Raw genomic sequence first — 26,897 nt, 5'->3', positions numbered from 1 at the left:
GGCGAGGGGCTTTCTGACGGGGAGGGCGGGGGGAGCGGGAGGGGGTGGCGGCAAAGTGGAGCGACCGAAGTTCGGCCCAGAGCGCCCTGCTCTCGGGAGGAGACTGCCCAGGTTTCCCTCCCTCCGGCCTTCCCGCACCGGTGCAGGCCGCAGGGTCCGTGGCTTTGCAGGAAGTAACACTTGAGCAGCCCCGCTGAAGACGCGAGCGGTGAGCTCTGAAGCACCGGGAGGAGGGAGTGCGTACCTGGCAGCAGCAGGAGCAGCCGCACAGTCCTGAGTGGCTGGTCACTGCACAACCGCAGGAGAAACCTCGTCTGCTTTGTCCAGGGAGACTAGGCTGGATTCACTGGAAAGGGTGTAGCTTTTTAACGTTATGTTTGCTCTAATACCACTGGAACAGCTAGAGAAAATACTCTGGTGTCCGAGTACAGTGATTACCTGAAAAATATTCTGAAAGAGGAAAAAGTTGGAACATGGTTGTAGAGAGGTAATTTTTTTTCCTGAAATGAACGTGGCTGTGGTTTTCAAGAGTTAACGTTTGGCAACGCTTTTTAGTCAGCATGTAGGAGAAGAAGTCTCTGTTGTTTGAGTTTTAGGTATTTGTTGTGGATAAATAATGTCTGGCATTTTACCATCACTGTAACAACAACGAGGCACCAGAGCACCGGTGTCAGTGTGGAAGCTTGTTTGGGGGTTTGTTTGTCATCTTGTTTTCCCCCACTGCAAAGAAGAGTCCTGTAAGAGTCCTCCAAATTCTACTTGTGCAGTTCTACTCCACATTCTGAAGTCGCTGTTCCTCTCAACTAAACAGAGGAGCAGGCGAATGACTCCTACTGTAAAAAGTGAGTAGGAGATGAAAAGCCACACAGAAATAATTTGAAACCAGGTTTTCTTGTAACTTCTGTGGGCCTCTGCTTAAGACTTACAAAATGGTTACAGGACAAGCCCACATTTCTGTGAGGACTCAAGATCCACATATCTCTTACTGTCAATTGCTACACAGTGATCTCATACGGTTACAGTGCATCATCCACTATGGGCTGCAAATTATTAACCTGATTACATAGAGTACCTCCTTATGTATTTTCCCTTTTCCTTGCTACTGTAATCTATTGGACAGTGGCAGTATTTTATTTTAGAATGACAAATATAATTTTATTTTTTAAAAAGTAGCAACAAAAGTCTGTCTTTGAACAAATTGTGTTGTAGCAGAACAATATGAATCTCCATTCTCTTCTAACCAAGATAAGATTAAAAAAGGGGAATAGAAAATTATAAATTAACCCTGCTCATTGAGTCTGCTTAGCATTTCCATTAGGTGTTGGATGCAAAGGTATCTAATGTAGACATCTGATGTACATTTTCTTGTGATTGATGCTGTAATATAGCTTGAGATACCATTATTTGGTATCTGAAATTATATTCAGGAAACCCCATCAAGCAAATAAAAACTAAGCAACAACAACAATAATTATTTCTTGATAAGACTAAGGAGAAGTTTCCATAACTTAGCTGTGTGGTAATGGTAGTACTGAATAAACTTTTGATTCATATAAGCCAAGTTAAAGGTTTTCTGTCAAAAGTTGCCCCCAAGCGATTGGGATGTAACTGAAATTCTAATCATGAAAGGGGAGAGCAGTAGTTCTCTGAGATTATAAAAAAATGGAAAAAAACTGTTATATTGACTCAATGTCACAGGTGTGGAAATATTGACTCATACTTGTAGTGATATACTGACCAAACAAATGTGCTTTACAAAAGACAAACTCCTTTACTATTAACTTAAAAGCCCATATCAGTGTTGCCTCGATTCGAGCTTCCGTGCAACAAAGGTGTTTATCTAGGGAGGCGTTGTGCTCTTGTCTATTTGTTTGCTCAGTAAGCACAAGAGATCTCTCTGAAGTTTCTGAAAGATACTTAGACACAAGCTTTCTGGATAGCGATAGGCTTATCTAATTAGCTAAAAACATGGCTGGGTACTTAAACTGAATGAAATCAGAGGCAAAATTAATGTTAATTTCAGCAGTTTTTGCTCTTAGGTACTATGTATGATGTATCAGTGGAAGAATGAAAGAAGCTGCATTTTATTAGAACCTTTTAAATAATATACAGTTGTAAATATTATTCTTCATCATAGGTAATTCAGGAAATAATTAGACGCTTTTCATGACCATGTTTCTCATGCTTTATATTCTTTATGAAAGAACAGTAGGGCATTTATGCATATTTGGATTTCTAAGCAAATAACAATCAATGGGAATTAGCAAATTATGGAAATAGATCTTGTTATTAGGTGCCTAAAATTTTTAAAATCTGGCTCCATATCAATAGATCTACATTTATTCTTCTTAGCTATTTTGTATTTTCTTTCCAAAGGGGGAAAAAGTATTTTGAAGTCCTGGGTCATTCAAGGTTTACTTTAGCATCATCTGTTTTTAACTAGAGCAAAATGTGTATTAGTAGAATAACTGAAATACTTTTTTATTTCATTTTCAGATTTGAGCAAAAACTTTGGTTTCATGTAGTAGCACATTTGAAACAAGGCTGCTTTTTGCACCAGCACTGACAAAACTGCTCTTCACATTTATACAAAATGAGTTAGTGAGATTCTAGGTGTGCTTTTTCTGTTCTTTATTGGAACTGAACTTAAAGTACAGTTGTACTATATAGTACAGCTGTATGTGTAGTGGTAATTCACTTTTTTAAAATATGCTTTTGAAGCTGATACAAGTGCTATTAAATATGCATTGAATTCAGTAAAAGATTTTGGTTTAGTGTTGGCTTCATAATTTATTTATTTTTTTTAGCCAACTTTGTTAGAAAGAATTGATGAAATCATGCAAGTGCCTTTTAAAAACAGGACTAGTATTTCATCATTCTTCACTTATAGACACTGATAACTTATTTTTTCTGAAATGATGATAGGGAAGTTCCTTGGAGGCAGGTAGTGTAAGGAACATGTATGTGTATTTGTGTATGTTGCACACAGGTTTTCAAATACTGAACCACTGACAATGCAAGGAGAAGAAAAAAGTTTTCTTTTCAAACTGTACCTATGACAGAGCTAAGCACATGTAGCAGCAGCCATACATTTTGCTTCTATGACATTTATTTATTGATGTACACTTGCTCTGTAAATAGTACTTCATTCTTTCCCACTTGAACATTCATAGTTTGTGTTACTATTTAGTATCCCCCAGCATTTGAGTGACTCATCTAATAAAGCAGCTGAAGTGTATTTCTTTAAAAAAATTGTTCTCTCAGAAAATGTTGTACTGCACACAGTTGAGGTGTCCTGTCTTTACTGAGAAACTGAAGAAAGAAGCCGTTCTATCAGCCAACTTTTAACTATAGAGAGAACAAAGCAGGTAAAACAAATACAAGTCAAAAGAATTTAAGGGAAGTAAACAGGACAAGGAGAAATGTTTTTACTGACTTTATGCACTTAATATTGTTTTAACTAAAACTATTTATGTACAATATTTAAATGCTTCTTGAAAAAATAAAGGTATGTCTCCTGGTACAGAGAATTTAGTGGGATGTACTCTAACAAAACACTAGGGCATCATGTCCATATTGAAACCTGTTGGATAATGGCTAGAAAAAAAATATCTGAATGTTGTTAATGTGCAACTTTGACAGAAGAGAAAAACTGCTTGAAAGAAAAACAAAAGAAAAAATTGTTGCTGCCTGTGTGTTTGTGACATTTAGTAAATGAGAAGAGAGGGAACTTTTGTGCTTAGGTATTAGCTTTTAAAATGATGAATTCTCATTTGGGAAGAAAAGTACACAGGTTTTTCTGTATTTTGAAAGATAACTTGTAAAGGGAAAACTTGCAGTTTGTAGCCATTTCCCTTTTTACGTCATTTTCGGCTCATGTCTTCAATGAGAAATCTGGATCTAGAGGACTGATGACCTACTGGAAAGGCACCTTCACCAAAACCAGAGGTTTATCTTAGCAGCTTGAGCTGAAACACATTTTTGTATTCACTTCTCAAAGCTGTTGCCCCATTTTAGCTGTTCTAATACATGTTTAACTCATGGACTAACATTGTGAAGGAGATACATTAACTATAGATTAATTGACTTTACATCATTAGTGAAGATAGGATAGCTTGTGATGTCTGTGCAGCAAATCCTCCTGAGAGAACAGGGAGGACTAACACTGATATTTCGGGTGTTTCCAAACAGAAAATGTGGCAGAAGACTTAATTTGTTTATGCCTAATTTCAGACATTTAATATATTTTAAAAATATTTTATTATCTAATCAATTTATATATCTGCAAATAATTAAAAAAAAAACCTGAAACCCCCATGGAATAGACTTTAAAAAAATTTTTTATTTTATGTAATGTATGGACAGGCACATCACTGTTTCAGAGGAGTGAAAACACATTCAAGATGCTAGATGGATAGATGAAACTGCTGAAGGAGTACTTTACATAGTTCAGATATATTTTTAATATTCCCATTCTAGTACAGAAGTTAGAATATTCTCAGAAAGATTAAAATCAGTAGATCTATCTTATCTCTTTCCTGTTTTTTTTATAAATGCAGCACTGCATACAAAGATTGTTCACTTCTCTAATGTACATCATTAAAATAGGAAGTCACAGTACAGTCATGACTATTGAGAATATTCCTGTCATCCTGCATATCTGCACTGTATCTTACATAGGTTTACTTACTTCCTTATCATATACATCAGACTTGCATGAAATCTTAGGAATAAGTAGGCTTATTTGTGTATTTTATAAGTCTAGATTAATGTTTATGTTGGCTACCATAGTATGCATGGGTTCGGCAATTGCAGTCATGCAATATATACATTTCCAGTGTTGTGCTCTCTTACTTCATAGTCATCCACTGAGCTTCTACCTCTGCAGACACTACACGCTGTACACCAAGGGCACTATGTGGTTTTGCTATCTCAGTTTTAGAAAATCTGACATTGGATGTTAGTTCTTTAAGAGTATTTGCTTCAATATTGTAGGAAGGTGGTGGAGACATCAATCCCAGAATTATGCTGTTCTCCAGGCTTTGGTTATTAAGTTAATGAAAGGTAGTTTTTCAGGTTTATGTTGTAAACCTCTGGCAGTTGTGTAGGATAGGTGTGCTAATGCCATACTTAGCTGCTTGTGTTGATGTTGCTAAAACAAACTTTAGAAGCTGCATTTTGTACATGTCTTTCAAAGCCCATAGCTCTTTATAATTCAAGTGTCTAATCCTGTTCCACTGAAGTTGATAGGAATTTGTGATTAATTTAGCAGGATCAAGATCTAGGTGGCTGGCAGACAGCCTGCTTCTTTTCTTTTCCAATTGTATTTTTCTGTTCATGCAAGTACATTGATGGCTCCATTTCTGCTGACTGTCTCATTCTTTCAGCTCTTGCTCTGTTTTTTTAAGATACTTTATACTCTGAGAGGTTTTTATTTTTCCTTTCCCTGAAAGCTTAGGATATTTGCTTTGTTTAGAAACTACAGTAAACCTTAGAAACTACAGTATTTGTCAGTTCTAGAGCACTACTTTTATGATTAGTTCTCTTTATGTATTACAAGTAGAAATGTTTGTTTACCCCTCTTGGAAAGATGAGATTGTTTTCTGATGCAAGCAAATCAGAGCTGTGCTACCTTTTCATGTAGGTGGGCTACATGTCTTTGACTACAATCACTTAATTTACAGATGACAATCTCCAACATCAGCTCAGTCTATTTGTTTGTGATAAAGTAACAAGTCAGCTGGGCAGATTCCTAACAATTCATATTTCTATTAAGCTATATAACAGTAGGAAGAATAGTAATAAGTCATAATAATAGGATCAAGCCACACACCCCTAGCAGGGCACAATAATGTATGCTGTGCATTATGTACCGCTGCTGGCAATGATCAAATTGACATTGCTCCTCTTCTGCAGCACTGTGATTGTCTGGCAACTTGGTGGCTCCTAGTCCTTACAGAAAGAACCGTGTCCCTGGGTTAGACACGTAGATTCACTCCAAAATGCCTGGACAGGGATGGGCACCCAGGAATGGATTTCTCAAATTAGTTCTTTACTTCAGTGAAGAAAAGGTACAGCCTAAATGTAAGGAAACCCAAAAATCTCTGGTTGAGGTAATCTAGAAGTGTCATTAAGTATCACACTGCTCTCCTGTCCTTCCCTAAGCATCCATCACTGCCGACAGGATCTAGGGCTAGAGGGCCCTTTGCTCTTACGGAGCAGAGGTGTCATTATGATCCTGAGGAAGCATACTGAACTATAAATATGGTGAGGGTTGGTCATGTTATAGGTAGTCTTACAGAAACACTGTTTTCTATTTCTGTGCAACCTGCTGCGTAGGTTAAACTAGTTCCATTTTGTATTTGTTGTATTCAAGCCTACATGGTGATCTAGCTGTGTTCATACATTGACAGGTATACCAGAATCCTGTGGTAAGGATAAAATAACAGGCAGCAGTGTTCATAGAATGACTCTTGACACCAGATATGGCGATCTACTTTAGGAAAAAAGGGGACAAAATTAGGTGATCTTGTCTATGCAAGACAGAAAAAATGAAGTGATGGTAGAGGGGTGGTTATCTGCCAGCTAGGAGGACTGATGACTTGCATCACATACAGACTCATTAATGTTATCCATGCCACTGACATGTAAAATGAGCTGTGCCACTAACAGAAACAAACTGACCTAATAGCCCTGGTTCAGGACTTCCCAGCTGCATTATTGGTAGGCCCTAGTAACCTAGCCTGTCCCGAAGATCCAGGATGAGGACAGGAAGAGAAACTTTTGGCAAGTGCACTAAATTGGTGATTAGGTTTATAGAAGTCATCCCGTTAGTGCTCAAAAAGATTTAGTTTTGGCATCTGCATCAAGATTAGGAGACTTGAGAACTTAGCATTTGTTATTATTTCCTGTGATTAAATCCTGTTGAAATTACAAACCTAGACACAGCATTTATACAACTATATTTTGTAATTAAAAACATCTTAAATATTGGAACTTGGGCATTTTAAAAAGTGATAGTAAATAACTCCTTCATTCATGAGCTCTATAAAATCACTGCAAGCCAACATCTTGTGTAAGGATTGGAGAAATTAACTTGCTAGTTCCAGCTAATTAATCTGGGTTTGAGGGGTTTTTTTGTGTGCTTGCTAGTTTTAAAGGAATGATCTAGGCAAAGCTACTCAGACTTGCTGTTGCAACTCTGACAGAGCGCTGACACTGAATCTAATATTGCTTAATATGACAGCAACAATAGCTCCTGCTCTTTCCCATTTGGTAATTATCAGATGTTAGTAATTTTTAAAATGAAAGTAACAGGTATTTACTGTAATCAAGCAGAATCCATTTAGGCTCTTTTTTTGCTGAAGATGCCATTAACAAAAACATTTTCAGAGAATCTTTGTCATTCTTGAGCCTTTAACATATAAAACAAAAGATGGGTAGGTGGATGTATTTTTATCTCCAGCTTTTCCCTCATCCCCAACAGAAGAAAATCTATGCATAGCCTGTATGCATTTAACATATTTTTTCTCAATAAGATTTGCTTAATTTTGCGTAATAATTACATGAATAAAGAGTTTCTTCCACAATGCTCAATATTAAGAATGTACTGTTATCTACATTTGTTGCCTTAGTAAAGGAGTAGGTTAATCCAAGCAGAAGTAAAGCATTGCTGTCGAGCATCAGAGCATGTAGGCAGGAAAACTGGCACAAACACCAAAATTACAGTTTGTGTGTGTCCCATCTGGAAAAAAAAAGTTCTTTGCTGCTGGGGGGCATAAGATGGAATGATTTGCATGACTAATGGAAGCACTTGTACAGAAACTCTCCTTGTAGTAGGTATACTTTTGATTTCTTTAGCTGCACATTTCTTTAGTATTAGTCTTTTTCCTTGACATATCTAAGGTAATTTTAGACAATATTTGACTGGCTACTTTCACTTTCCAGGAGGTGATTTGTATAACTAACATAACATTGGAATTTGCTCAAGCTTTTTACAGAATATCCAGAGACTGTGGACTTTCATAGTCTGAATTGGTTGAATTGCCTCAAGAGCCTGACTTTGCTGTCAGATGCTGGATTACCAGCATTTCTTTTTTAGCTGGATTTCCTGTACTAGCACAGTTTAAGTATTCCATCTTACCAGTTTCTGAATGAACTGACCTCTTTTAACGGAATTTTATAGAGGGGGAGAAGACAGAGCTTGCTGTTCATCAAACTATGTGCAAGTTAGCCCCACATAAGATACCAAAGAAAGTCTAGAGGAGACTGGCCTAATAAAGTCCCAGCAACAATTTCAGGTAGTGTGAACACTTTTTTCAGGAATCTCTGCCAACTCGAAATATGGATATGACGTGGATTGGAAAAGGTTTTTCCTGAAAATTAATTTTGGATGGGATTTTGACTACAAATCAGGCAAACTAATCCATTGCTGAAATATAAAAACTATGGGCATTACAACACTGATTTCAGTGTCCATGATTATCTGTAGGAGTTTGCCAGTAACTTCAGCAAGGACGTGATCAAAGTAGGAATGTCAGTATTAATGATGCAAGACTTGGCCATCCTAAACAAGTGTATGAGCATTGTTAAAAACCTCTCACCATTTACAGAAAAACTTAGGTTTGCCACACAACTGGAAGATAATCTGAGGAAATGTGCTTGTGTAATAGTGGCCTTTAAAAATGAGAACTGTATTTAATTCTTTGACTTTTAGTGTTATTTGAGAGCAGTATAACATGTGGGAAGTGGATTATTACAGGTACCTTTGTAAGAATGTAAAAAAATTCTGATCAGCACAGTAAACTAACATAATTTATCTTGACTTGGTCTCATTTCAGATGAAGTGGCTAAATGTCCTGCCCAAACAGTGCATTTTGCTGATGACATGTCTTCTAATGGCCTTGGAAGCTGTACCCATAGACATAGATAAGACAAAAGTTAAAGGACAAGGCCACGTAGAAGGAGAGAAAGTAGAAAATCCAGTAAGTATAATGAAATGTACCTAATTAAGCATTTTTTCCTAATTGTTAGTCATCTGGCTATAGCAAACCCCCTTCCTGAAATGTTGATGTTCTTTACTGGAATTTCTTGCAGGAAGGAAACTAGTATTAGGCAGTATTGTCATACATTCTACCATCTACTATTGTGACATTCCCTTTCAATTTGTTCTCTTTTTTTTGTCATGAGCTGCAAAAGGTAGGGTGGTACATGGAAGGAATTCCCCAGTTTACAGCAGGAAGAACTGCTTACTGTTCCACAGAGACTTATTTCAAGCAACCAAGGGATGACTTAGGAAATTTCACTCAGTTATTCCAGTTTAATGTTTCAAATAGAACAGTAATGAATGAATTGCACTGTTTAAAAAAAACAAAACAGGCTATATTAACAAGACAGATGCTTGTGTATGACATGGATTCCTAAACAGTTTTCTCCTCTTCCTTATTAGTTGCTAAAACAAATGAAACATAAGTTCTAACAGGGCAACGATGCAAATCTGAAAAAAACAAAAGATACATAAGAGAGTATAATGCCTGTGTTGCTGAGATTTGAAGTTCAGTTTAATCACTGTATTTAAACGAAATTAAATGTTTGGTAGTATATTATTTTCTCAATTTCATGTTTTTTTTTGAAGGATACAGGACTTTATTATGATGAATATCTCAGGCAAGTAATAGATGTCTTGGAAACAGATAAACATTTCAGGGAGAAACTCCAGACTGCTGACATAGAGGAAATAAAGGTAGGTACAAAAAAAAGAGTTAAATTAAGGTTAATTAAATCCATAATCCTGAGCTATGTATATTTTATTCTTTCTTCTTTTTCTTTCTTCATACTCCTCTCAATTTGTTTGAGCTTAGATTTCCTCTCATTTTATTTACTTAGGTGGTTAACTCTTACCAGACCTTTGTCTTTAGTCAAGGGACAGCACAACTTCTGTTCATTAAAGAGTATCCCATAGCATAAAACCCCCCCACAACAATATATACTTGAATGCATAGCTTTTGCCTTCTGCCTGTCTACTAAAAAGCCAGCTTCAGACCCCATGAAGCTTGTTGTACACCAAAAAGCTACAACCCAGCTTTCACTCACTATTGCTTGCTGAGTAATTTGGAACACTGTTTTGAACGTAAAGGTTTATCTTTCTTCTGAGATTAAGATTGTGAGTCACAAATTAATATGATGACATGGAAGAGAATTGCAAAAAAATCAGGTTTTAAAGTCTGGGAAAACTGAGGAGTTGTACTAGAGGTAAAGTCAGTGTACATAGGAATAAAATAGACCTGTAGCTTTCTCCACGCTCTCCTTTCTTTTGTGCCAGTCTATATAGCATTCTCTTCAAAACCTCACCACATTCTTGTCTTTTCTACTTTAGTTTCTGGCTTTAGGTGGTGGCTGTTTTGTATTCCCCTTTATGAGCTAGAAATTCAGCAAGGGACAGGTAGGAAACAGACTGAAGTGATAGTCATTCTGCCTTTTGCATTTCCTTTTAATCCCTCGTGTTGCCTTTGGCAGCTTTTGACTCCTTTTCTGTGCAACGCTTGAAGGTTACTACGCATTTCTGGATCCTAATAAATGTTCTTGAAATACACATTGGTGCCTGTTGCTGTGCTTCTCTCAAGTTATAGCTCTCATCAAGTGGATGCAGAAAACAGCACTTCGTTTGCATCTCACAGTTCTTTTGAACTAATTTGAGAACATTTGATCAAGAAATTTATCACTCCTCAAACATTATTAGGTATTGCTGCTTCAAGGTCATGCTTTTGCTGTTTGGAGAAGCAAGAGACTTAGAAATCATCCTTTCAGAAAACTTTTTGGATTCCTCTCTGTTTCTGTAGCCATAAACTTAAAAAAAATTCTTTGAATCTTTGAATCTGCTCTTTGGAAAAAGTTTGAGATTCTTACAGTGTGGGCTACAGTATTGCCAGAGGCTGCCACTAGTCTGCTATCTTGCAGCTCATGTCTAATGAGAATTCTAATGGCTACTTTCTTCTAGGTTTTGTGCATAACTTTTGTTTTTTGACAGAGTGGAAAACTAAGCAGAGAGCTTGATTTAGTAAGCCACCATGTGAGAACACGGCTGGATGAACTAAAAAGACAAGAGGTGGCAAGGTTAAGAATGTTAATTAAAGCTAAAATGGATTCTGTTCAAGGTAAGAATGCAAAATATAACTAGCTGAGTTAACAGATGCAATTGTGTTGGAGAAATGTCCAAAGTACATCAGTTATGCTTTGTTGTCATTGATAATGACTATAGGTTGACTATAGCCCCTTTCTGGGCTTGACTAGGGCTGGTAAACACCTAGATTTATAGGAAACTGGGGAGAAGGGAAAGCCATCTGTATTTTATATGTAACTAAACTTGATTCTGTCAGTGGACTTTCATATGATTCTAATCATCTTTCAGGCTCCATTTTGTACTGTATCAATTTATACTCACTGAAAACTAGTAACAGTAGTACTATGCTTAAAAGCAGAACATGACATAGCTTTTTCCTGGCTTTACAGGGTAGAAAACTTCTTTTTTTTGCAGTCAAGTAAGACAAAAGTTTTCCTTTTTCTAAGCCTTCTTTCTATCAATGATAGTACAGATTTATAATAAACATTCAGCATTTCAGTTTACAAGATATTTATTATTTTGGGGGAAATTTGAAGCTCCTGAATAAAGAAAAACAGTTGGACTGAAAAAAATTCTACGTAGCATTTTTAAAGTTGCAAATGAAATTGTACAAACTCAGGCAATTTCTTTTAATGGAGTATACAGGTTTCTAATTATTCTGATTGTTGTGTGTATGTGTGGGAAATGGTGCTATCCATTTTTATTTCTTACTACTGACATTTTTAAAAATTTACATTTAGAAGTAATTCTGTAAATTTCTTATTAGAGGTTTATTTTTGAAGATAATTAGTTGTTCTTAAACAAAGATCCTAATGATGGACTGCATCATCTTGTTTCTGAAATTCTTATTTGCACAAATAAGGTCTGACAAAAAGGGCTTAATTTGCTTATGAAGATTATTATTATACCTTTGTTAAGTTATGGGGAAGGATCATACTGGATAAGTGATGTGTCAATTTAAAATACTCCAAGAATAAGTATCTGTCTCCTAGGCTAAGCTGAATTTAGAGGTGGCAAGTAGACTGAAGAAGTATGCGTGTGCAAGTACATGTTTATGGGGATGTTATTAGAGTCAGAAAAGCATACGATTACTTTGGGAAAAACAGAGATTTATAGTGTAGTGCTTTTCCAATGAAGTCTTTAGGTGCTAATTTAGAGTTGGCTGAGGGCATAAGATCACCCTCTGTCCTTTGCTTTCTTTAATAAAAGTTCTAGTCCAGAGAGTACAGCTGTCTGGTAAGTAGAAAGTGCAGGCTCGTGGTAGCCCCTCCAGAGAAGTCAGGGTATTGCCTCACATACCTGCCAGACCTTTCTCAGGTATCTGTCTCTTCAGCTGGCAAGAGTTTTGTCTCATGCTCCTCTTATTCCTGCGTATTATTCAGTCCTGATCCCAGTGTTCTTTTAAATGTTTGCACCAAGGTCTGACTAGACTGATTGGTACAGGACATAAGAATGTTAGAGGTTGGGTTTCGGATAATATAGTCATGTGTCAAGTAAATATTGTTATAGATGGCTTTTTTTCCTTCAAATGTAAGCAATGGAGGAAAACGGGTATGGAGGGTGTTTTTTTAGGTTTTGAGGGTTTTTTGTTGTTTTACAGCCTAGTATTACACTTGCAAAAAATGCTTCAAAAACAGGCTAAAGTGCATATATTTCAACAGAACTTATGATCTCACCAATGAAGAATGATGGTTGAAATCTGCCCCAGCCAGTGTTTGCTATTTTGTTATAATAGAAACACAGCATTGTTTGTAAGATAGTTTACCAAATAACAACATGTTCAGAATTCTGTTTTCCACTTTTTTAAACAAATAAAACCCTCTTTGCTAAGCCATCTAGTAAAAGTTGGTCAGAATTGTTATAAACATCAAAGTGTATGCTGCTTAAGAGAGCATTATTATCTAGCGTTAGCAGTCAAAAACCATGGTAACAGCTAGGAAAGCCTGTTGTAGAAAAGTGTTTTGTTGTTAGTGCATTGTGTATTGAAACTGGTGGGTTCAGTTCCTGTCAGAAGGAGGAGAGAAATATTTGAAGCTTTTAGACATAGAACCTGGCTCTCCACTGCCATGTACATCTCATTTTGCACAAACGAAATTTGAGTATCTGCTTATCTGATTTGATATAATTTCATACCATATTGTACATACATGGCCAGATGGAAGTTATTTGCAAAATGTTAAGGGCAGTAGAAGAGTCAGACTTCTCCCAGTTCTGGAAAAAGATGCAAGTTTTTAGATTTGGTACTGGACGTGACTTCAGATACCTCATTTATACAAAGGAGAATAAAACGTTTTTCTTTGTGGAGCTTAAATTGATTGTACATTTCCTTGCTTAGACCACAAGCCTTAATTTGTGCATGTTAAATGATGGTGTACAATGCAACACTGACACCTCAGAAGGAATATAGTGCAGATTGCTGTCCAATTTGACGATCTCCTTCAGAAAAAGCAACTATAGAAGTGTTGCTAAAATTTCCTCAAACAATGAAAAAAATTATCTAGTGTTCTGGCAGGCTCAGGTACCGAAACATCACAAACTCCTATATGGAAGTTTTTAACTTCCTGATCTCATTTGATGTCAAAATTATTTTAATATTTTACATTTGTATCTTGTTCTTTCAGACACTGGTATAGACCATCAGTCTCTCCTTAAGCAGTTTGAACACCTGAACCATCAAAATCCTGATACGTTTGAGCCTAAAGACTTAGATATGTTGATCAAAGCAGTAAGTGCTAAATACTGTGGGTTTTTTGGTATTAGTTATTATGGGTTTTTTCTCAGTTAAAGGCAAATCCTTTTATATATATCATTTTTTTTGTAAATGACATGCAGTTTCCATTTTCAGGAGAAAACTAAGTTGTCTCCATGGCACACTTGAAAGCTGTTGGCAGTGTGCATTATACTAAAGAGCACATCAGTTTTGGGGTAACATCTTAACAGGATTTTTATTTGTGTACCAGCACAAAGAACTTTGGGAATAAAATACACCTTTCTGGGAGCATTTAAATAAAATACAGTATCGATAGAGGTACATTTTTCCCAGTTGCATTTTTTGATTGCTATTTCTAAATTAGTTAGGTGTCTCACAGAATGTCATAAATAATCATACCAAAATGAGCTATCTGAATTTTGGGGTCTACTTAAATATACATCAAGCTGTAAAACCACAGCATTTAAGATACCAGTATTTGAAACTGCATATGCTGGGCATGGCTATATTCAACTGCTGGAAAACACTTCTCTTTAGTCTCAGATATGCTTCAGAGAGCACTGCATGTCTGGCATGAGAATTTGACAGTTTTTATAGTTACAAAAGAAGTTGAAAGACAACGTGGATTTTAAGCTTTCTGTAATTTTTGTGGATTTTTTTTTCTTTTAGTCTAGGAAAATTTTATCTCAATTTTCTGGAAAATTATTTTTATATAGGTGTTACAAAATTTCTTGCCTTTTCTGAGCATCACTTCTGGGAAAATTCTGGTTGGCTAGGAAAAGCATATCCTCAGCAGGGCAGTTCTTTCTCTTATAGTGTTATTTTTCTTGTAATTTCTCAGCTGAGATATGGAGAGTATAATGGGCATTTTAGGGGGTCTTTGCTTTGGACTTGTTTTTGAAAAGGTACAATGAATCTGAAATTGAAAATGTAAGTAATGGAGTGACTGTATCAAGTATGAACATGTTGCTTTGGAAAGCACTACCAAAACATCCTTTGATACCTTGAGCTGTCAGAGATACATCTCTCAACTCTGTACAAATACTTGTCAGAAATCCTACCCTCACACCATTTTCCTCTGTATAATTGCTTTTTTTTTAAATGTAATGCATATGAAGATACTACAAACTAAATCCAGTTGTTAATGAAGGCACTTTTTTTCATTAAACTGTAGGATAAGCTACATATGTCTTTATTCTGACATAGACAAGGCATTAAAGGTACTATTTGAAACAGTGCTTTAGTTACTAGAGACAAAATTAACTTGAATTAATTGGTTATTAACTGATGTAAAGGGACACTTGATGCCTTCTTACAGTAATGTGCAGTTGTGAAAATTGTCTAGCAGTTGAACACTTGCAAATTCTGTGAAAATAACAAAGTGAGGAGAGATGGTTTTGCATCAGTGTCATGTGAAAGGAAACCCCCATCTAGTCTGCCTCTTGTTGAAAAGGAGAATGGCAGCATGGCCAGCCTTGCCCACAGATCGGAACAATACAGTGTTTTTAATGCCTAGGTGTTACCATAATAATGTGGCATAATCATATGTCTACATATATTTTTAGGCTACAAGTGATCTGGAAAACTATGATAAGACCCGCCATGAGGAGTTTAAGAAATACGAGATGATGAAAGAGCATGAGAGGAGAGAGTATTTGAAAACACTGGATGAAGAAAAGAGACAGCGAGAAGAATCTAAATTTGAGGAGATGAAGAAAAAACATGGAGATCACCCTAAAGTTCACCATCCTGTAAGGCCACAGTCCGTTCTTATGTGATTCGGAGGAAGCTTTCCTTTCCAGAGAGAAAAAGTTAAAAAGAAAAGGGTATATATGGGTGGTTCTCAGCATTTGCATCTTCTCATTGGTTCGGGAGCAGACTGCAGGACACTGCTGAGAGCATTAGAAAAGTTCCTACATATACCTCATTTTTTGGTGCAGTTACACAATTTGCTGGCAGAATTATTATTTACAGAAAAGGTAAAACTGGTGGGTTGGAAGGCAGAATGGTATTCAGCACTGTAGGGATGCTTTCCTGGCCTGCAAGGAACTGTATCACAGCACCATTTACTCTAGATAAGAGAAACTGATTTAACTCCCCTCAGCTTTTTTTTCTAGATATGTCTGTGTGGCCATGACTGATTATTACAGGTGTTCTTTTTCACAGAATAAGCCTTTCCTTGACTCTCCCTCTCCCTGGGCCTTTCTGTCTAATGAAAGTATTAAATCTGACCAAAAGGGAATTAAAGAAAATTCCATTTATTCCATTTGCAATGTAACTAATGAGAAAAAGAAACCCTTTCAGAGAAACTGTGATGCAAAGGTAATGCAGAAAAATTACAGATATATAATAGTTTGAATAGTTTTTCTTTGTAACCAATTTATAGGGAAGCAAAGACCAACTGAAAGAGGTGTGGGAAGAAGCAGATGGACTTGATCCTAATGAATTTGACCCCAAAACATTTTTCAAATTACACGGTAAGAGGCTTAGTTTAATTTAATGAAAAATGAAGTGACTTTTTGTTATCTTCTGCTGTGGGAAAGCTTGTCGTATGCTAGGATGAAGTTTTATACCTCAAGCAATTTGGATGAATCTGAAGAGTAGAGAGGAGAAAATATTTATGTACTGTTTGTAAGTTGACTGCAAAGTTTTCAGTGGGGTTTAAAAATTGGAAACAGACTTTTGTTTGACTACTCATAAAATTGTTCAGCCAATAGCCAGTAGTGATTCCTCAGGGAAGTATGGGTATATGGGAGGCTGTCCATAACTATAACTTTGCTTATACACTATGTACTAGGAATAAATCTTCAGAGGGGTGTGTGGGAAAAACTACTTTCTCATCATCTCTGCAGATAAGTGCCAGACACCCCTTATCTTTGGAATGGTCATATTAAGTGCCAAGCCTCTTCAGAAGTTGCAGGTTCTTTTAATAAAGCAAAAACCAAAATGCAGTACATTAATTTGACTAATCCCAAAGATGATAATCTAACTAAAGTAAGTGCATTCCAGCTTGAGTCTGAATTTTTATCTTGGTTTATAAACTATATAAAAATATATTGTAGTTATTAAACCCTATTTCTTCTTTCTAGACAGAGAACTTCAAAGATAATTTTCTGAAAATTTTTGGTAGCTTTTTTATGCACATCTTAAAAAACCAGAAATAGCTGAAATAACCCTTTGCCTTAGAGCTTAGTATATTAAAAAAAAACTTAAAAGCAGTTGAACAAAAATATTGCATAATACAACTTATTTGAAGTAGACATTCTCTTTCAATTTCAGAGGTAGTATAACAAAATTCAGAGTAGAATGCAGGATAAAAGATGAATCATTATTTATCAAGTATTCTTCTCTTTATATGTGTCATGAAAAGTCATTTTACAGTGATCTCTTCTAAAAGCTGTATATTTATATAGATTTTTCACATAATTAGTTAGGATTTTTGGAGAGTGATACTGTTGGTTTACATAGTTTTTCTACAGATTTTTGTTACTCCTGAATATGTTTACAAATTTAGTTGTTAAATTGGGACAAGTTGTTCTCAGAAATATTTTTTGGCAATTGCACTCTGTGCAATCCTGCTGTGACCTATTTCAGTTTGCTAATCTAGGAAGCAGGGAGATTGCTCCAGACTTGTCCAACCAACCGGAAACAGCCACACAGTTCAGCCAATGCCTGATAAAAACCTAAACAGAAAAAACTGCCTATGTTACCAGCATCTTGGGAAATGAGGTTGTTAATCAGGGAGAACTATTACATGTAATACTTTCTGTACATACTGAACTTGTATTTTCAACATTTCTTTTTGTAGATGTCAATAATGATGGTTTCCTGGATGAGCAAGAACTAGAAGCTCTGTTTACTAAAGAGGTAAATAAAAAGTTCAGAAACTTAACTTGTTTCAGTAAAATGGTTACAGGGATGCCTGTATTTTTTCCAAGTATATTTGGGGGCTTTGGACTGCAAATCAGGGTACTCAAATTCTGTGCATCCTCAGTGTTTCTACAAAAGAGTAAAAACACAGCAGGGAAAAGAAAGTAGTTGAAGCATAGGATTCAGACACCAGAAATCTAGTGCTCATGTATTTCTCTGCCACAAGCTTTTTTGAGATTTTATAATTAATCTGCAGGATAGCAATACCTGTACAAATTGCATTGCAGAAAGCTGCATTCCTGCTCTGGCTAGATGCAGCCTGATAGAGGTACTGAAGCTGGGTAGCTGTGCTCATTCACTACTAATGCAAAGTCTTCAAATTTGTTGAGAGAAGAAGGGTAACACTCATGCAAATGGGCTCAAAGACAGCATGTTGTGGAAGTGGCAACAGAAGTTTCCCATATTTTTTATCTGGCTAGTTTGAAGCACATGTGTAGGCTTTTTGTTTCTTCAAGCCTTGGTTTGTTGTCCCTGAAAAGGCAAATATTCATACTTCTGTGTCACCAGAGTGGTAATGATAGCAATGTCCTAAACTTCTACAGTGAAGGAAACTGCAGAATCAATCAGTAAGCAAAGGGCCTTGGTCTTCATTTCCCCAGTAGATTTTAGTTCTGTGTAGCAGAAAATAATCCCTAAATTTCCCATTCAGAGATCCAGTACTATGGCTGTCAATACATAGTCTTACAATTTTTCTAGATCTCATAAGTCAGGGAAATGTGCTATGCAGTGTATATAGAAGCTTTTAAATTGAAACGACTGTAAATATCTGAATAAATTAAATTTGCAAATAAAGATTTTTAACAGTATTTTGCCATAATCCCCCCTGAAACAATGAAGATAGCCTGTGGCCTTATAATGACCTATGGCTAAGCAAGCAAACCTATATTACAAAAGAAGCTAAGTAGAAGCAAATAAGCATGAACTCAACAGAAAGACGTTGTGCAAGAAGAGAAGTGGACCATTAAATTAGGCGCTCAGTTAGTCTCGTGATATCCTGAATACATACAGGGTCAGCTGTGTGCTCTGGTGAAAAAGCTACTCTCTCCTGTTCCATGAACCATGTGGAAACTCTGCCTGTTTTGAATCAGATGTAGTATCATACTGTGCACATCAAGGTCAATTTTACTGTAATGTACATAGCACTGAATTACAACATACTACATGAATTAACTGAAAACTTCATTCTTAGCAATGAAAGGCTCACTTGTTGCTTAACAAGTAATATGCTAAAAGAGTATCACACACACACACTCTCTCATGCTTGAAAAAATTGTGAACTCATGTTTTTAACAATGTCTCACACTACTGTTCCAAATATGCTTTGTTATTGGAGTGAGCAGCCCTTTCTCCAAACTTAACATTTGCTACTTTTAAATTTCAGCTCGAAAAAGTTTATGATCCCAAAAATGAAGAGGATGACATGGTTGAAATGGAAGAGGAAAGGCTAAGAATGAGAGAACATGTAATGAATGAGGTGAGGACTGAGCTACCAGTTGCCTTCTGTGTGAAAGAAATAAGAGTCCTTCTACCATGCAGAGTTGTTCAAGTACAGCAGAAAGGGATGAGCTATCACACTGAATGCTGTTTGTGCTGGGATTCACCTAAAGTTACAATTCTCGAGCCCTGTCCCCATATCCTAACATAAATGCTGAGATTCAGTAGATATGCCCTGCGAGTGTGTCAAACAGGGAACACTCTAAATATGTTTTTGCTCTTGGCAAATGGGTAAGATTTAGGTATGAGGGAGTTGAGCAAAGTCTTATTTCACATAGCTCACTTTGTCCCTTCAGAAGGGGGCTCAGTTCAAGGTATCATCCATGACAGTGAATACTTCTACTGGTTCTGACAGGAAAGGGAAGAGGATCTTTTGAACCACTGTGTTTTTCGCTTGCATCTTTTCTGTATTCAACTATATTTCTTAAACCTTCTCCAGGAGCAAGCCTAGTCTTCCATTCCCATAAAGATAAGCATTTCCTCCTATCATCTTAAAGGCTTCTGATACAATTCAGTTTGGGTTCTTTGGGTTTTTTTTAATGTTTTAAAACCTCCCTATCCAACAGAGAAGATTACTCTGTCTCACAGTGTCATTACAAAATTATTACCAGAAAGCTACAAAACATTTTGCTCCAAAAAAAATCATGCACACTAATAGTGTGCCGGCTGTGACCACAAATAATGTTTCCAATAAAGCCAATGAATTTTGAACTCACATGTGAGGATTTACTTTTTATTTCCATTTTTTTAAAGCTATATGAGCTTGTGAGAGCATTTTTCAGATGACGCAGCTGCTCACTTGAAAATGAGACAGTTAAGAAAGAAAATTGTTGTATTTTAAGATGCTTGCATAATAAAATGAAACACTAGCTCCATCAAAACCTGTCCTTTAGGTTTAGTTTAATTTTTTGCTTCAAATAGGTTGACATCAACAAGGACCGGCTTGTGACATTGGAAGAGTTCCTGCGAGCTACAGAGAAAAAAGAATTTTTGGAGCCAGACAGCTGGGAGGTAATGTGTTCAGAGTGCAACACAGGGGCTACTATTATATCCCTATAACCAGGAACCAAATGGCGTATATCTGAGCTTTGCTTTTTTTCAATTTTGTCTTGGTGTATGTGTGGCTAAATGCCTTAGCTAAACGGGATCTTCATGGTCCAGACACAAATAGACAAGGTCTTGCGCCACCCTGTGGATTCTAGAAGAGCTTTTCCCACATGCTTTTCAAACAGAAAATTGACACTTTGTTTATGAATCAGTTTAAAGGGAAGGTAAGAGCTCAGCTGGAAGCAAGAGGAATTTTTTTCTTCTACCTCTAAATATGTAGTAGAATTTTGCTGAGAAAATAGCTGAGAAACAGTTCTTTGGTGGTGTCTTACCTTGAGTGTACTAACCTTTACAGTTAATGTCCAAGTATTTTGATGAAAACTCTGAGGGTTGTTTAGTGAACTGTACAGTTCTGCTAATAATAGTTTCATCAGGATGATGATAAATATATATGCATAAGTATTCGATTTTATATTTATTTTCTTGCAGACACTAGATCAACAGCAGCTCTTCACTGAAGATGAGCTGAAAGAATTTGAAAGTCATATTTCGCAGCAGGAAGATGAACTTAGAAAGAAGGCAGAAGATCTTCAGAAGCAAAAGGAAGAGCTACAAAGGCAGCACGATCAGCTTCAGGCTCAGAAACAAGAGCTTCAGCAGGTACACATAAAAAAAATAATTCAGGATGATAACAATGCAACCATCTCAACTCAGTAGTATTCCCGTTAACAAAGACTTTTCATAATGGCTGCAAAATTTGCTTTAAGTGTTTTCCTTTATGTCACATCAGAGAAAGTTGACAGAATTGCATTTTTCAACTGTAGTATTTTATTTTTCACTAGGTTGTAAAACAAATGGAACAAAAGAAACTACAGCAAGGAAATCCTCCTGCAGGACCAGGTGGAGAACTGAAATTCCAGCCCCGTATGTATCTTTTTGTGTAGATACACAAATGTTAAAATAAGATCTCCGATATAAAAGACATTAAAATTGTATTTTCTGATGCTGTTAATATAGTGTGGGTTTAGTGATCTCTGTAGAGAGGCAGAAGGATTTAGTTGTGCCTGTCTGTCTAAAAATACTGAGATCTAGGACATGAAGGATTTCTGAGCATCTGGAAAAGAACTGAGACATACAAATGCCCAGGTCTGTCTGTTGTGTGGCTGTGTTGCCGGTCTCAGACTGCAGAACAAAGCAAAGTATTCAAATGCTTTCAGCAAGTTTATCCTTTGTGGCCAGTTTACCAGCAGTTTGGCATAACATGACACAAGTTAGTTTCAGACAGTATGAATGACTAGTTGCTTCAGCATTCTCAGAAGAAATCATGTCATAATAAATCATTGCATTTGCTCATTGGTGGCAAGAAAATGGTCAGGTATATATTAGTACTTCTTATCCATAACACATTGTCCATGTTTCTTCTGTGCTTCGCAGTGGGTCTGCTCTCCTATACATCCTAACTTACCTTTTTCTTCTGCTCTAGAAAGGTTGAAACTAAGATGGCTTTGTTGGCTTCCATGTGCTAACATTGTCATAACATAGGTGATAACGTTGCCAGTAGAACTCAAGAACTTCTTGACATTCATCTCAAACATAAGACTTTGTACTGCATCCAGGCAGCCTTCTGAATGCTGGAAGCTTTTAACTGCTCCTGCAGAGCCAACAATGGGATTTCAAACCTTAAATGCTATATTCAGTGATTACAGCCCTCTTTGTTGAGTACTCTGAAATTCTATCCCTAAACCACTCAGCTTTGTGGAGAGGAATAATTAAATTTCAGTACCAATTCAATTTTGTCTTTCATTTTCTTCAAAACTGTCTGTGGGTAATTTCATTTTATGATACTTAGTTCTGAGAACTTCACATTCAGTATAACCATCATGTGTAATAGCAGGTGCCCTGGAAGTTGGACATGTTTTGATACTGACAATATTGTGGCACATACTGTATTTAACATGCATATTATTCAATGTAAAAAACTTTCTGCAAAGTCATTTAATCAGGTGTCATCAGAATTCATTATATTAGCTGGGACTAGTCACTACTCAGTCACTGAGTTAAGGAGATCCAAATATATTTCTTATTAGTAGGCTACTGGAGGTACTAAAGGTAACTTAAGGGGAAAAAAAATCACAAAAATGCACCTATAAGTTCTAAAGCCTTCAGCAAACTATGAAAATTATTATTATTCAAAGAGAGGCAAAGGGAGAATGTTGTAAGTATTGCTGACACAGTAAGGCATAAAATACAGGAGTGAGTTGATCTTTTTTATTTTTTTCCCAAGATTCCCATGTTGGGATTAAAGATTGTGTAAACATGTGATATGTTTCAAAAATAACACATTGGGCTTTTGGAGATTGTTATGTAAGTAAAGACATTTCACAGAAAACAGAAACAAGTAATCCAAGTGGAAAATCTGAGTATTAAAATAATGCAGTCTATTGGGTAATCTCAATCCAAGATCATTGTTAGTCACATACAAAGTTCTAGATTCCACTTATAACCCAAGAACTGGAAGGTTTCGTTTGATTATCCCTATGCTAGAAACTTTCCTTGAGACACTTTTCACAAATAGTTTTATTCTTGTTTTACAGCTGGGGAACACAAAGTTGGAGATGCACCAAAACATCCTGCAGGAGGTGATCAGCCTTTACCACCAGGACATGTCCAGGAACCAGCTGCTAGAACTGATCAAGTTCACCCTTAACCACTTGTGCCTCAACTTTATAGCATCTTCTTTTTTTTTTTTTTTTTTTTTTTCTTTTTGTCTCCTTTTTTTGGGAGGGTAGGGGAGGGCAGGAAATCAGAATGAAACAGGAACTCTCCAAGTTCTTCCCTAGACAATAAAATAATTGGGAATGTTAAAGACTAAGTAGCAATTGGATTTGAATCATAAACTAATTTCTCCAGTGCATCAGTGAGAAACACAACAAGAGGATCATTTAGAGGCTATAACGGAGGAGAGAATTAAGGAAACTATTCATAATAAAGGTTTTTTATGGCCAGGGGACTGAGTTGTTGAACTCTACCCTGACCAAAAGGGAGGAGATGTCTGCCATTCTGTGTTTTGGCACAAGTGGGGATCTTCTTATAGAGGAAGCAAGGAACTGGCCTGAATGTCAGTTAGGTCTAGTTTTATGTAGAAACTCTTTCCAGAAATGCTGAGAAGCAAAATATGGGGAAATGAAGACCACAGATAAAGGCCTACCATTTCCAGCACTACCAAACCCTTTTGTCTTTGAGACCAAATAAAAGTCAAACTTCTAATCCTTAATCACAGAAAAATTGCACTTTCTAAAATCTAAATACAGCAAAGAATTATGTGGAACAGTGAATATTTTTCATGTTTACAGAAGCCTAAGAATTTCACTGTAAGCCTTCAGAAGGAATACACTTGGGGTGTACTGATCAGAACCGTCCTCTTTGTCGAGATTAATTCTGTGTAGCAGTTGAATACTCAACTGGCTCTTGGGACAGTACTTTTGTCCCTGTTTCTCTCATCAGGTGCCAGCTGATCTCAAAATTCTGCATGTTATAAAGTAAGCTTTTCTTATTGATGGAAATATTGTGCAAAACAGAATAAGGCTCAATGTCTTTTTCTGTACAGATTATCCTACCTCCTGTGATAATACTGGGTTTGTCAAAATGCACCATGTGCTTCAGAAAGCTCTTAAACATGAATCTTTGACTTGTTAAAGTCTCACTATTAACTCTTACTAGTCTTTCAGCAGTTGTAGTAAGTTTATGAAGAGTCCTAAAACAGGGGTGCTACTTGATTGTGTTATTTTGATACCGAACCAGGATTGTAAGCCAAGACTTTTCAACAAGAAGTTGATTTTCCTGTGGGTTTTACTATAATGTTGAGAAGTTGAGTGATTGTTCTTCTTGTCATTAATTTCAGACTGAAAGCATCCTAAAGTGTAAGCCCAGTTTGGGTTTTTTTTTTTGCTAGGGGTTTTGTGGGTTTTTTAAAACATGGATTGTTTGGATTGTATAATGCTGGCTTTGAACTGATACACACCTTGGCAAGCACCCTTTGCATTTCCTTCCTGTTTTGCAGCTAACTGCTGACAGTGACATTTAAGGAGATCATTTGGGTTTTAAGCAAAGAAACAGAACAAGGCTCTGTAATGGAAAGATGTTTCTTTCAGAACAAAACTTGAATATTTTAGGCAAACTCAAAAAAGGCAAGAGGCAATTACTAACACTTCGTATTTACATTTGAGAATTTTCACACTGAAGAACTTTGATTGACAGAAGCTAGGCATATTCCTTCCATGTTTAAGGCTTCTTTCACCAGGCCCAAACATTCTTGTTCTCCACATGACACAACATTGCTGGAACAGACTAGGTTTCCTTATCTCTTTCATCGTGTTAGTTGTCATGTTGTATTTCCTTCATTTATACCACTGAAACATTTGGACTTCTTATACTTTTTTTTGTTGTTGTTCTCCATGCAAGTTGCTAACAGTTTAGTTTTCAAAACCAATGTGTCCACTGTTTGTCATTTGCATGCAGTTTTAACATCAGTTTGATTATGTCTTTGTCAGGAGCCTAAAATACCTTTCAACAACTCCATCTGTTCACTAAAGCGGCCCAGACAGAGTTACAGCTACATCCAGACTAACAAGAGTTTCTCCATGCACAGCCCTGGCTTTGGGGCTCTAGCCTGATAATGGGTAACAGAGTGAGGAGGGAAACAAAGGGGGAATTAGTCAAACATTGTGGAAAAGGTGTAAAGAAATGTTTGTGTTCTCCCATCACACATGAAAGTTTACAGAGGACAAATTGGTAGATGTTTGTAGAGAGTCAAGGACTGAAAAGTTTAATGTGAAGGCCTTTCTACAATACAAGTAATTCCTTCACACTGTATCTGCCTCCTTAGTGTCACTGTATGTAATTATGTGCTTTGTAATGTAATCAAGCTTTGGTTTCAGTGCATTTTGATTTTGATTCAGTGCATTTTGCATTTCTCTTGCATTTTGATTGTAAGATCCTGACTCTCCCTGCTGTCAGAGATGGGCATTATACCCCCTTATCCCATTTACTTTGAAACATCCAGAGTTTTGTAAAGAAATGTTATAACTTGGGTGCTGAACTAGCTCCTGCTCACCACAGAGTAGTGAGTTTTAGTGGAGACTCTGAGGCAGCTGCCTGTGAGAAGCCAGAGTTTTCACTTGTTTCATTGTGAGTTAACGTTAGCAAAAAGTCCTTGTTTTGTATTTCAGCTACCACTGAGATGCGTTCAGTGTAAAACAAGGCACATCTTTCCTTCAGTTGCTTTCTGGTACCTAAGTGTTGTTCTTGTAACTTCAATTAATTAGTAGGCTTGCAGATTAGCAATATACTACAGACTTTCTGCTCATTACTTGGAAGTGCAAACAGGCAGATTTTAAACTTCAGATTTGTTGATTGGATTTCTCTCAATAATAATCAAGTTTTAGTCAAATTGACAGTTATTTGCCCTAAACTATGTGGAAGTCAGAGCCTCAGTCCTCAATAATGCTCAAGTTATTGGACTCCTACTGAACATATCTTAAGTTTGTGGCCTAAATGTTTTTGAGAGGAGAGCTCAAATTACAACTTCATGCTCACGCATCTAATTCAAAATCTCACGTGCATGGGTATCTCTTTCACTTGTCCACAAAGGTAGCAAGGATTGAGTGGATGTTCTTTCAAAAGATGGTCTGTTAGGTGTGATATGCCAACAGACTTATGTTCACCCAATGTTGGCCTTCTTTTTCTCCTCTGCAGAGGAAGACTACCCCTCTTCAGGCCCAGGCTAAAAGAGGTCTCCATTTGAGTGTAATAAAGTTTCCAAACTATTTTTGTGGATCAGTTCAGAAATGTGGTTTAAATAACAGTTATCTCACTGTGAGGAACATCTGCAATGTGCTGAAGTCATGCTTAAACCTGAAATGTTTAGCAGATTTGTTGCTTTTCAATGTGTTTGTTGCTTTTGATGCTCATGTCTTCTTTTAATTGGGTTCTCTCTTCCATAAAAGAGACTAAAAGTATTAGCCACTAAAAGCATGTTTCTGCCATGGTACTATTTCTCAGGAGCTTTTTAAAGTTGAAAAAAAAAAAATCTATTAAACTAAGCTTACAGCTAAGTGCAGAAGTAGAAAACTACAATCACAGATAAAGAAGGGACTGGAATATCATGCGTGCTTTCACCTGTACTTGGCTTTTCATTTAGGAGGTGATGACAAGAAAACTGAGTGTAGCTTCATACAGATGCCAGTTCCAAGGCAAAGATGCAGAGATTTGGTTTTGTACTTGGCTGGGATTCTGGTAGGAGGATGAAAGGGTAAGATTTGGCCAATGTTGTACAAATTCATATTCTCCAGTGCAATATACATAGGGGAAAAAAAAGCAAACAACCCACTCCACTCTGTACTTTGTATAGATTAGTTTTTAACTGGATTAAACTGAAATTTGGTGCAGTGACAGGTGTCTAGTGTTTTATTTTAAGTGGGTGGGAAAGAGGTGGGTTTTTATCTTGTCTAGATGCCCTCTACTTCTTGCTTTCTGCAAAGATGTGAAAAGCAATTTATAAAAATATCTAAGTGTCTTGTGTCATTCCCTGGCACCAGC

The 26,897-nt window shown here is 36.6% G+C and overlaps 1 protein-coding gene across 1 annotated transcript; it reads left to right on the top strand.

Moving 5' to 3' along the window:
• Positions 1-8,840: 8,840 nt before the first annotated feature.
• NUCB2 (nucleobindin 2) lies at positions 8,841-23,046 on the top strand. The gene is made up of 12 exons (XM_009995394.1): positions 8,841-8,984; positions 9,635-9,742; positions 11,027-11,153; positions 13,741-13,844; positions 15,395-15,580; positions 16,216-16,306; positions 17,638-17,696; positions 19,141-19,233; positions 20,175-20,264; positions 20,790-20,960; positions 21,143-21,224; positions 22,895-23,046. The coding sequence occupies exons 1-12, from the start codon at positions 8,841-8,843 to the stop codon at positions 23,005-23,007; spliced, it is 1,368 nt and encodes a 455-aa protein (XP_009993696.1). The 3' UTR covers positions 23,008-23,046.
• Positions 23,047-26,897: the final 3,851 nt, after the last annotated feature.

This window comes from Chaetura pelagica, unplaced genomic scaffold (assembly GCF_000747805.2).
Source record: "Chaetura pelagica isolate M959 unplaced genomic scaffold, ChaPel_1.0 scaffold94, whole genome shotgun sequence".
Taxonomy (NCBI): domain Eukaryota; kingdom Metazoa; phylum Chordata; class Aves; order Apodiformes; family Apodidae; genus Chaetura; species Chaetura pelagica.
This window is presented reverse-complemented; position numbering and strand designations above follow the sequence as displayed.